Here is a 13842-nt window from a genome sequence, read left to right as displayed (position 1 = left end):
AGAGGAGCAGTTTTTTTTTTCTTGACCCATTTTTCCAGACCACCAGGTTTAGTTTAAATCTTCCATCTTTTAATTTGTGGTAATAAAATGATTCTGCAGTTTTCTGTTCCTAAGCTCTGATGAGTCGAACAGTCCAGATCATTTTACTCACAATTACACACATTATCATTTAATTATATTAATGTTGGACAGGCGTGAGCAGGAACACAGGACTTTATATCTGTTAATGCAATAAAACCTCCAGACCTGTCTCAGCTCAGTGTACTTTTATACAGAATAAAGACTGTAATGAGTTTTACACTTTAATAAGACTTTATAACCCCCCAAAAAACATTCAGCATTTATAACTGACTTCATAACATTGTGTTTAATGAGAGGACGATCCTGTTTAAACAGCAAATATCACATTTATATCCAGAAACATCCATTTAATAACAAAATTCAGTAAAAACATTCAGCATAATGAACTGCAACAGATACAAAATAAAAGTCATGGTAAGAAAAATTAAGAAAACAAATCTTGAACACTTATACAGAATATAATTATAAATTCCTCTGTAGTGTCACAACAGTTCACATGATTAACACTATAATAATTATTAAGTCTATAATTATATTTATTCATGAATATTTTTACTGTTTTGTAAAATACTTATTTAATTCTACAGCAAGAATATTTTATTTGTGGACATAATTATACTTTTGTAAAAATATCAGCTTTATAAAGATTTGATATATTTATAAACTAAAGCAGAAATGTTTCAGATCAGTAAAATAATCCTGCGTGTAAGTGCTGTTCATCATGAATAATAACTGATTTATATAGTTCTTATAGTAAAATAAAAGTCCTATACTGATAAATATTTGTATTATATTGAAATAAAGCATGAAACCTGAATCTCCTCCATCAGATCAGAGTTTGTATCTCCTCCATCAGATCAGAGTTTGTGCAAGTGGATTCACAATCAGGAATTAAAACAACAACAATAGACTTACACCAAAGTCCTTCATTTATAGAGCTCGTACAGTTTGTAAAATAAAAGTCCTGTACTGAAGAACCTTCTCAGTCTCAGCATTATCACATTATTAACACATTATTTATTTTATTATTTATCAGATATCAGTGATTTTCTCATCATACTTTCATTCTTTCATTATTTTCTACAGTCCAGAATCACTCTGAACTCATACAAACACAATTACAGATGATAAAAGATGTGATGCTGTTACTGTCTGTGTTGCTGTGTGCTTCTGTGTGTGTGTGCTGTATGAAACTGTGTGTGTGTGTGTGTGTGTGTGTGTGTGTGTGTGTGTGTGTGTGTGTGTGTGTGTGTGTGTGTGTGTGTATGTGTTTACAGTCTCTCAGTACGTTTTGGGACACACAGGTACAAATCACTGTATTACACACATGGAGCTGCGTGGAGTGCTGACGGTTCGAGCCACCGATTCCTGACTGTAGTTCACTATATCAGCCTTGACCACCCTCTACACACACACACACACACACACACACACACACACACACACACACACACACACACACAGCAGGGAGAGAGAAGTGTTTACACATGGCTCTGTGTTATTATTATTATTATTGTGGTAGTTAATCAGACATGAGAAGTGCACACTCACACACACAGACACACACACAGACACACACACAGACACACACAGACACACACGTTGTTGTGTTACTGAATCGAGCAGATTTTGCTCTCATTGTTCCCGTGGTTAACTGGTCCCTCGTCCTGAGGATAATCCACCAGCTCAGCTCGTACAATCCGCTACACACAAACACACACACAAACACAAACACACACACACACACACACACACACACAAAGACATGCAGAAATGGAAAAAAAGAAATGAAAAAGAAAGTGATGAGAATGAGGATGAAACAGCATGAAGACACACACACACAGAGCAGGACAGTACTGAGATGAACCAGAACTCAGACAGTGAGGTGTTGGAATGTGAGGTGAGTGTGTGCTGCAGTAATGTCCACACCAACAACGTAACAGCTTATTATAGACTTACACACACACACAAACATACATGCACAAACACACACATTCAAGTGATGGAGCGTGTGTTATCTGATGTGAGGTCATGACCCCATGTTAACCTCTTTAATCCTAACAACTGGTAATAAGAGTTCAACACACACACACCACACACACACACACCACACACACCACACACACGCACACACACGCACACACGCACAATTCTCTTACATTCCACTCCACTCGGGGGTTTTATTAGGGAGGGGGTGTAGTGTAGTGTAGGTCTAGGTGAGAGGGGAAAGTTTCTCACCTGTGACTGCTCCATTTCTGCTTTATTCAGTTTGATTCCCAAAATCTCAGCTGCAACTCTCTGGAAACACAGAAATACCTGCAACACACACACACACACACACACACACACACACACACACACACACACACACACACACACTCAGCATATCAACAGTATTCAGAGCATTGTAAATCAGTGCACCAAAATGGTATGTAAGTATGTGTGTGTGTGTGTGTGTGTGTGTGTGTGTGTGTGTGTGTGTGTGTGTGAGACTGACCGAGTCTCCGGTTTTGGCCGATACAAACTGGCTGATGATGCCGTTCTCCTGACAGAAGCGCTGATGTTTATCCAACTTCACCGTCCTCATGTGCTCCAGATCAACTACACACACACACACACACACACACACACACAATAAAGAATATGCTACACACAGTGTTTTGCTTGCAGTGTGTGTGTGTGTGTGAGTGTGTGTGTGTGTGTGTGTGTTAATGCCCTCTGTATGAATCCCCCACAGTTTGGTGTAAAGAATCAGTGGCACCCTCACACTCCTGGAGGAGGCGTGGTGCAACCGGCAGAGGGATTACACAGGGGAATTAAGACTAATTTAAGGGGTAACAAAAAAATCATAACATTATATCTATCATTTACTACTAAAAATTATATTTTATACAGAAATGTCACTGTAATATTTAAATTTGATTTAAATAATAGAATCTGATTAATTTATTACGGGATTAATCTTCAGCAAAATGCCTTAAAACATCAAACTAAAAAAGCTTTTAATAATAAACACAAGTATTCAATAATAAAGGAAATAATTCATGATAAAATGTGGCCAAAACCCACATAAAGGAGCTTCTAATCGTCTAACAGACAACAGAGCTATCACACACACACACACACCTGAAGGCTTTAGCTACAGTTACACACTGTTACACTATACAACGCTATAAACTTTACCCTGAGGATAAACGGACACACACACACACACACACACACACACACAAAATCATCGTTTCTTCATGGAGCTTTCTTTGTGGTAAAACCAATCAGCGTTCACCACCGTCATTACAACCTCACTGTATAGCAAAGCCCTTCACTGGAACAGAACCCCAAACCCACAGCACACACCCACATTCCATTATTCATCAGACTCAGGAGTGCTGAACAGGTAGTAAAATCATGAGTCTCCTCTGGACGTTTGCTCCTGCGCTGTGTTTGGTGATGTAATGCTTGTGTGTGGCTGCTTGGACAGGAAACCTGAACCATGAAGATCCTGATGGACAGTTTTTGTTGGGGCACTGTGTTCAGTGGCAGTTTGGATGAGGGTAGTGAGTGCAGTAACCACGGAGAGATGACATTTAGGCTGTAAGCCCTCATCCTGGGAGCTTGTGTGGGTTCCTAGTGAAGATGTTTTACTTCACAATAGCATGATGTGAGCAGGGACAGGAGGCTACACACTCACACACTCACACACTCACAGGATGCGTGAGGAGAAACAGTTTCTATAGGGTAATGCTATACCTGATATGACAGTGGGGTCATGTACAGGTCGACATGCTTGGGGGGTCACACAGGGGTCACTGAGATTAAAGTACAGATTCTTCTGTTGAGTGTTTTTGTGTCAGTGATGGACACACCCAGTATCAGTGCAGCTCACACAGTGTGTGTGTGTGTGTGTGTGTGTACAGTCAGGTATAATGTTTCCCTGAAGCTTTCCTCACAGTCCCTACTGAAGAGATTCATATTTACCATCATCCTGTAGAACAGAATGTGTGTGTGTGTGTGTGAGAGAGAGAGAGAGAGAGAGAGAGAGAGAGAGAGAGAGAGAGAGAGAGAGAGAGAGAGAGAGAGAGAGAGAGTGTGTGTGTGTGTGTGTGTGTGTGTGTGTGTGTGTGTGTGTGTGTGTGTGTGTGTAGCAGGTGAGTCCCCACCCACAGCAGTCCGAGGAGGGACAAGCCAGTGGATGTGAAGGCTGTGGGGTCTGGTACCAACAGAAGATCTCCTGTGGATTAAACTGCAGATGATTTTAATCTTGGTGATGCCCTTCTGTACAAGTCAGAGTCCCAATGCATCTCCTGACCAGCATTCAAAGCACATACAGTGGGCAGTGAGACTGGAACTAAAGATAAGAGACTGGTTCCATTATAAGAATCTCGTTTCCTCTTAGATCACATTGATGTTGTTTACTCGGAGAAGACATGAAGCAGGAAGCCCTGTAGGACCCTCCAGCTCAGAGCGTACAGAGGTGAAAGGTACCAGATACTGCCAGGTCTTCTCATCAGTCTTGTGGAGTCCATGTCTCAGCTGGTCAGAGCTGTTTTGACTACATGACTGCGTGACGTTACAACAGTTTCATTAGAATCGACTGGATTTAACATGATCACACCTCACTACTGAAAACAACATCTCCAGTTCAGCTGCTCTCACATAATCTCACCATTCTGAGACCTGCAGCGCACACCGACGGTGACACGGCCGCGTCTTTACCCCAAAACTACACCCGTTCTACACACTGTGTGATTAATGGTGGGGTGCAGCGCTTCAGACTCTCCGTCAGCTACCAGCACCAAACACACCTAATCCTCTAGATCCTCCTCACACACACACATAAACACACAAACAAACACACACACACACACACACACACACGCTCAGTGTTCTGATCACGCTCACACAGATACCGCAGTCGTCCTGCCCCCCCGTTCAGATCTCAGGCATTAAAATATTTTACTGATACCCCCCGAGCTTACAGCGTCTCATTAAACATAAACACGTCACTGAGCTTCACATCAACACGTCTTTATATTTAACTGAGTCATAAATCAGTGAAACGTGCTGAAGGTAGCAGAGAGGATGTGGAACATCAAGATGTGGTGATTTAAATAAAGTACCAGGAGTCATTCGGATTCATTAAAACCAAAGAGAGACTGAAAATGTTTCAAACTGAGGGAGATAAGGTGCACTGTACAGCCAAAAGTATGTGGACATCTGACATGGTGCATTTCATTTAATGTCATATTCTTTGCTGCTTTATCCTGGTCAGGGTCATGGCGGGTCCGGTTCCCCCAGGAAACACTAGGCGCAAGGCAGGAACACCCTGAGACATTCATTCATTCATTCATTCATTACTAGTTTTATCTCCACTGTATCCTGGTGAGGAGAAAACCCACACAGACATGGGAAGAACATGCAAACTCCACACAGAAAGGTCCAAACCACCAGGTCGGGGATTCAAACCCAGGACCTTCTTGTTGTGAGGCAACAGCGTATTCTTAAATAAATATAAATGTGACATTTTTGCCCCTCAGTCTCCTGAAGCTCCGGCAGCATGAAGCCGACTGAGAGATCCCGATTCATCCTAATACAGACCCTCACTGTTAGCATCTATAATCCCACGTGTACCAAATAATTCAATTATTAACCAGAATGTCAATAAAGACCCTTCGGTGTGAACCCCCAACCCCCCCCCCCCCCCCCCCCCCCCCCCCAACCCCACACACACACACACACACACACACACACACACACACACACTCACACGCGTGTGGAATGAAGAGCGTGTGTGTGTAGCGTGTCTGTAGTTCTGCTGGAACGTGGTCCTGACACGGTGTTAATGATAATAAACACACTAATGTCATTTACTGCACTAATATTATTACTCCATCTATTCTTACACACAAGTGCTAATCTGTACACACACACACACACACACACACACACGCACACACACGCACACACACACACGCGCACACACACACACACACACACACACACACACACACACACACACACACATTATACAGACACACACGCGCACACATTATACAGACACACACACACTCACATAGACACACACACACACACACATACAGACACACACACACACACATTATACAGACACACACACACACTCACACACACATTATACAGACACACACACACACACAGACACACACACACACACACACACACACATACATACAGACACACACACACACACATTATACAGACACACACACACACTCACACACACATTATACAGACACACACACACACACACACATTATACAGACACACACACACTCACATTATACAGACACACACACACACACACACACACATTATACAGACACACACACACTCACATTATACAGACACACACACACATTATACACACACACACACGCACACATTATACAGACACACACACACACATTATACAGACACACACACACTCACATTATACAGACACACACACACTCACATTATACACACACACACACACACACACATTATACAGACACACACACACGCACACATTATACAGACACACACACACACACACATTATACACACATACACACATTATACAGACACACACACACTCACATTATACACACACACACACACATTATACAGACACACGCACACTCACATTATACAGACACACACACACACATACAGACACACACACACACACACATTATACAGACACACACACACACACATTATACAGACACACACACACACATTATACAGACACACACATACAGACACACACACACTCACACACACTATACACACACACACACACTCACACACACACATTATATACACACACACACACATTATACAGACACACGCGTGCACACACACAGCACTTTATTAGGAACACCTGTCTGGTACACATTCAGTTATTAGTTTATCATTTACACCTACCATACAGATGAACTGTGTGGGTATACAATTACTAACTGTAGCACATCTGTTTCACTGTACATTTAGTCACCCTCTCAGCACTGCACTGACACTAACACAGTAATTACATGGTAGTGTATGTTCTGTATATATATCAGAATATATATCAGGTGTAGCAGTGTTGTTGGGATTAAGACACACACTCTCTAGAAGTGTTTTCTGAGCCCAGGGCACTGCTGGCTTTATCTTTTTGGGTGGAGGTTTATTCTCCAGCCAACATTAGCAGTGAGGACAGGAGAATGTGGGGTGCAGCTTTTAGTCCTCTGAGAAGCTTTCTTCTACATTTTGAAACATGACTGCAGGGATTCACTGCAGGGACCATTAGTGAGCTCGAGACAAGGTGTGGCTAGCAGTCGGCTTTCTAATTTATCCTAGTGGGGTTGATGTTAGATCTCTGTCCAGCATGGCCAAGTTCTTCTGCATCAAAATCTTAGCTGAACTGAAGTGAATCCCTGCAGTCATGTTTCCAAATCTAGAAGAAAGCTACTCAGAGGAGAGAAAGCTGGTGGCAGTGAAGCACCACAGAACCGTTGATGGACGTGATGTTGAGATGAACCTGATTGATCATGCTCTGCAGGTCCAGGATGATCTGAGAGCAGGTCAGCACCTCGTGAGGAACATCAGCGTCGGTGATCGGTGGAAGAGTTGAAGCAGAGATGATCAGACGTTAACGTTTCTGTGTATGTTACAGCGCTGAGGATCATTTTTCTCCTGTAATCTAATCTAGACCAGCAGGTCCTGTCTCCAGCGTGTGTGTGTGTGTGTGTGTGTTATTAATGCGGTCTTTCAAGGTTATCAGTGTGTGTGGATCTCGTACTGGACGTCTGCTTCTGCTCAGTCGCTGTCAGAGTCTCTGAGCAGCAGGAAGATCCAGCAAACACTAAATAAACTGTTTACACGTGAACAGCAGAGATAAGGTGACGATTCGTCATCAGCGTGTTAATGTGTGTGTGTATGTGAGGCGGGACGGTGACGGATCGTGAGGAGGAGAGAGCGATGGCTGCACCTCGTCCCTCTCCCCGTGAGATGTTTACTTTAACGACCGTCGCTGTGGCGTCTCTCTCACACTTGAACTTACACACATCTATTAGCTGCCCTCGTGGCGTGCCCCAGGGCTCCATCATGGGTCCTACAGCAATGTGCTATGATAGCAAGTTCTTAAAGTCTCAAGACTTCGGACTGATTTGGTAACTTGGTACTTGGTACGAGTTCCATCAGGGCTTGTAGTGACTCAAATCTTCAGACCAGCACTGAACAGGTTCAGGAACTTCACACCAGGCGAGAGGAGGTATAAAAATGCTCATTAATTAGTGAAGCTCCAGCACAGTGAGGAACACACAGAGCGGCGGCTGAACGATGTGAGAGCGCTCTTTGTGTGGTGGGTCGGGCTGGAACTTTTAAACGGAGCAAATAAACTCCACATAACACCATTAACAACCACCGACACTGCTTAACCCAAACACACCGGGGGGGGGGGTAAAGGGTCGAGTTCTGGGGCCTGAGGAGCTTTTATAAAACTCTGAGGACCTCATAATGTGAGAGAGGCGAGAGTGGAGGGGGCGGCCCGGTCCACGTCTGGTCCTTAGTGCCGACGAGCAGCCGCTAAATAACCGGCTCGTTCCATTAGAGCCGGAGGGGGGGGGGGGGGGGGGGGGGGATGGGGGGTAGTTCACGCTGCTGTTAAGTGGCCGTGTGGAGGTATAAACACAGCGCTAACAGAACCATCAGCACACATCAACACACACCCTGTCTGATAAAGTACAGACACTGTCTACACACACTACACACACACACCACTGTTATACACTACACACACACACACCACTGTTCTACACTACACTACACACACACCACTGTTATACACTACACTACACACACACACACACACCACTGTTATACACTACACACACACACAACTGTTATACACTACACTACACTACACACACACACTGTTATACACTACACACACACCACTGTTCTACACTACACTACACACACACACTGTTATACACTACACACACACCACTGTTCTTTCTACACACACACACCACTGTTATACACTACACACACACACACACCACTGTTATACACCACACACACCACTGTTATACACTACACACACACACACCACTGTTATACACTACACACACACACCGTTATACACTACACACACACACCAGTTATACACTACATACACACACACCGTTATACACTACACACACACACCACTGTTATACACTACACACACACACCACTGTTATACACTACACACACACCACTGTTATACACTACACACACACACACACCACTGTCTACACACACTACACACACACACCACTGTTATACACTACACACACACACACACACACACACAACTGTTATACACTACACACACACACACAACTGTTATACACTACACACACACACACACCACTGTTATACACTACACACACACACACCGTTATACACTACACACACACACCACTGTTATACACTACACACACACTGTTATACACTAAACACACACACACACCACTGTTATACACTACACACACACACACCACTGTTATACACTACACACACACACACCGTTATACACTACACACACACACCACTGTTATACACTACACACACACACCACTGTTATACACTACACACACACTGTTATACACTAAACACACACATACACACACCGTTATACACTACACACACACCACTGTTACACACTACACACACGCACACACCCGTTATACACCACACACACACACACACACACACACACACACACACACACACGTTCTTTCTACACACACACACGAATACTCTTAACACACCATCACACCAGTGTTATACACTGATGTGGCTTGAACCAACAACCTCCTGATTACTAGTCCAGTACCTTAACTGCTGAGCCACCACTGCAGCTGCAGCCACGTCGACTCTTTGTGAACACGGACTGGAATCGAACCCCGGCGGGGTCCAAACCTGCACCCTGTTTACTACAGAGCGCACCATGTTGTGTCATCAAACGAAAACACGGGGGAGAATAACCAGCACACTCACTCAATCCCACAATGCACTGCAAACACTTACTGTCCGAGGAGGTACAGAAGTCCCTTTATGCTCGAGTCAGCGTGCGGTTTGGGACACGTCCACGGTGGAGCCACGCCGATAATTACGCGACCTTTATAGCGAGGACGGGGACGAAAATGGACGCCCACACCGACTGATGAGGGGAATGAATTCATCAGTTCTGCATCAGTCACTGGTGTTTAGATAATAATGTAGAATAATGTAATTAGTAAATAAAGTTTAAAATATGAATGAATTAGGAGAGCACGGGTGTGAACACGGTGCAGGACGGGGTTAAACACACCACGCTGAGACGAGGCTTCAGTCTGACAGGACTGGAGTTAAATTCAGGACATGCTCGGCTTGTTCAGGAAGTCGCTGGCTCAGGGAAGCATGTGGAAAGTTTCGGCGCGGTGATGCTAATAGCTTTGGACGTTGACGGCCTCTTTACCGAATTATTAAGCGACTATTAAAGGACTTCAGCGCTGAACTTCACAGGGATTATACAAACACGCCGCGTTATAAATGCCACAAGCACAGCTCATAAACCCTGACTGCACTGGCATTAGAACGACTGCCCAGTCCCACAGTGTGTGTGTGTGTGTGTGTGTGTGTGTGTGTGTGTGTGTGTGTGTGTGTGTGTGTGTGTGTGTGTGTGTGTGTGTGTGTGTAGCTAAACGTTGTGTTTTTAAGCAGGAACTGAGGAAATGAGCGGCTGAATGTAATGAATGAAACACAGTGACACTAAATGACACCATGAATCCATATTTTCATCACACTCAGTAAATTCTGACGTACGGTGATGCAGCACAGAATTAATTAGCCGTGTTCAAACTTACAGGAAGTGATGTTTTATCCCTCAGCGCTTAATTAATGTTTGACTTTTTAACAATTAGCTAACGGCAAAGCGACAGTAAAGTGTGTCTAAAAATGACATACTGCGAATCAAAAACCTTCTACAATATTATTCTATTTATATAACACCTGAATCTTACCGAGACGCGGCCCATCCCTTATAGAGACGCAGCCCATCTCATATAGAGACGCGGCCCGTTCCTTATAGAGACGTGGCCCATCTCTTATAGGGACGCAGCCCATCTCTTATAGAGACACAGCCCATCTCATATAAAAACACAGCCCATCTCCTTTAGAGAAGCGACCCATTCCTTATAGGGACGCAGCCCATCTCTGATGGAGATGAGGCCCATCTGTTATGGAGACGTGGCCCATTTCTTATGGAGACGCTGCCCAAAAGTTATAGCGGCCCATCTCTAATAGAGACACAGCCTGACATTTTAAGGTGGTATAGATGAATTAGAGAATGAGTAAAAACACTGAGCAGCATGTGGACCAACGGTGCAAAGGTGGTACGGCAATATATGTACGGTGTGTGTGTGTGTGTGCTGGACAGGGCGGGGCATCACCAACACAGAACCGTCTTTGTAGGCCCTCAGCTCGGGTCACTGCTGCATGTTAAGGTCCTGCAGTACACTTGGGGTGTGTGTGTGTGTGTGTGTGTGTGTGTGTGTGTGTGTGTGCACTGGGACTGCAGGTTTCCTGATGGGTAGAAGTGTTCTGTCAACAGTTCATACATCACAGTATCATCTTTCCACTGCAACACACGGCACAGCGGGGGGTACACACACCAGGTCATACAACACACACACACACACTAACCAATACGTTAACACATGCAAAAACTTAAACCCACCTGCAATGAAGCCAACAAAGCAACTCACGAATACACACCTCTATTCAAATAACCTGCCTGTGTGTGTGTGTAGGTGTGTGTGTGTGTGTGTGTAGGTGTGTGTAGGTGTGTGTGTGTGTGTGTGGGTGGGTGGGTGTTCAGAGGTTGTGGCTGTAAGACTTTATAAGCTGTCTGGACTTCTAAAAGCCAACAAATACCCCACTGTCGAGAGGACCACACACACACACACACACACACACACACACACACACACACACACACACACACACACACACACACACACACACACACACACACACACACACACACACACACACACACACACACACACACACACACACACACACAGAGATAGAAAGACACACGTGAACATATAAACAGTAACATGGTTTGTACTAAAGAGGAAAATGTTGTGGTCATTATTGTGAGAGGAAAATGACCAGGAGCAACAACAGCTCAGCTCAGAGCATCACAGTGAACCGGCCCCGTTCCAGTGCTCACTTCCTCCGCTGTGAGAGGAATATCAGCGTGAGAACTGTTCATCAAGCTGCCATGGCGTAGAGAGTCACAGCTCACCATTCATAATTCTGTCGGCTGGTTTGGTGTAAAGCACACCACCAGTGGACTCTGGGGCAGCAGAAAATAATTCTGTGGAGAAGTACAAGTTAGAACCTCAGCTGTGCTATCGACCGGCCTGTGTCTGTCAGAGGGGATGGTCAAAGGAGTTCCTTATTATTACTGGAGTTATTACTCTGCTGCTCAGAACCAGAACCTTAAGTCCATTCAGCACTGTTGGGATGAATTGGGAGACAGACTGTAAACCAGGCCTAATGTAGCAGTAAAGGAGCATGTAATCCACACGCCTGTCTGTACGTGATGTTCACATGTTCATTAACATTCAGCAGAGAGATGAACTATCTGTGTGACGGTGGTGGTTAGAGAGGGGTCAGTGTGTGGTCCTGTGTGTGTGTGTGTGTGTGTGTGTGTGATAGGTGTAATGGCCCATGTCATACCACACAAGTCGCTCTCTGCAGAACCCATGTGCACCAATATTTTCCTTAATGGACCCGCCAGCACACACACAAACACAATATATATAGTGTCCGGCTTACTGACACACACATACACACACACACACACACTTGATTCTGTACATACAGACACACTCAAACAATCATGAGTCACAAGAGACTCCAGCAAAAATAACCAGAACAGAACGAGTCTCTCTCTTTCTCACACACACACACAGATATATACTTACACACACACGACTTTAAATGCAGATGTGAGGAGAGAATGCTGTGTGTTTCCCAGAGCTGTACGTGGGTAAGTGTGTGTGACAGAGAGCGATGAGGAGAGGTTAAGAGAACTGAACCCATTACAGTCACCAAAACAAGAGCCAGAGAGAAGCGAGCTGCTCCCGGGAATACAGCAGTGTGTGTGTGTGTGTGTGTGTGTGTGTGTGTGTGTGTGTAGGAGTAAGTCTGTGAATGTGTATGTATAAGTGTGTGTATATGAGTGAGTGTGTGTGTGTGTGTGTGTGCGTGTATGACTATGTATAAATGTGTGTATATGAGTGAGTGAGTGTGTGTGTGTGTGTGTGTGTGTGTGTATGACTGTATGGATGAGTGTATATTAGTGTATGTAGGAGTGTGTTTATGTGTATGTGTGTGTGTGTGTGTGTGTGTATCACATCCTTGTGTGTATGAGTAAGTGTGTGTGTGTGTGTGTGTTACGGTAGTATTACTTGCCAGCCTGTTTCCTCTCTCTGTGCCACCCTGTGTGTGCGTGAGTGTGTATAAGTGTGAGTGTGTATAAGTGTGAGTGTGTATAAGTGTGTGTGTGTGTGTTCTTACTCTTGTTGCCCACCAGTGCTACAACAGGTTTTGTGTCCGAGTCCTCGTTTGCCTTTTTCACCGCACAGTACCAGTCCTCCAAATTCTCAAAACTCTGAGCATTAGTGATGTCATACACCAGGAGAACCCCCTACACAC

General features: G+C 44.3%; 1 protein-coding gene across 1 annotated transcript in view; it reads right to left on the bottom strand.

Moving 5' to 3' along the window:
• Positions 1 to 1275: 1275 nt before the first annotated feature.
• The window catches only part of rab28 (RAB28, member RAS oncogene family), a 20397-nt gene continuing 7830 nt past the window's right edge, over positions 1276 to 13842 (bottom strand). Inside the window, exons 4-7 of the mRNA XM_063018899.1 lie at positions 13705 to 13834; positions 2579 to 2682; positions 2320 to 2397; positions 1276 to 1485 (exon numbers count right to left, since the gene is read on the bottom strand). Of these exons, the coding sequence (XP_062874969.1) occupies positions 1393 to 1485; positions 2320 to 2397; positions 2579 to 2682; positions 13705 to 13834 (405 nt within the window). The 3' untranslated portion in view covers positions 1276 to 1392. The remainder of the gene's footprint in view (positions 1486 to 2319; positions 2398 to 2578; positions 2683 to 13704; positions 13835 to 13842) is intronic.

This window comes from Trichomycterus rosablanca, chromosome 22, assembly GCF_030014385.1.
Source record: "Trichomycterus rosablanca isolate fTriRos1 chromosome 22, fTriRos1.hap1, whole genome shotgun sequence".
Taxonomy (NCBI): domain Eukaryota; kingdom Metazoa; phylum Chordata; class Actinopteri; order Siluriformes; family Trichomycteridae; genus Trichomycterus; species Trichomycterus rosablanca.
Note: the sequence above shows the minus strand (reverse complement) of the source record. Positions and strands in the feature narration are given on the sequence as shown.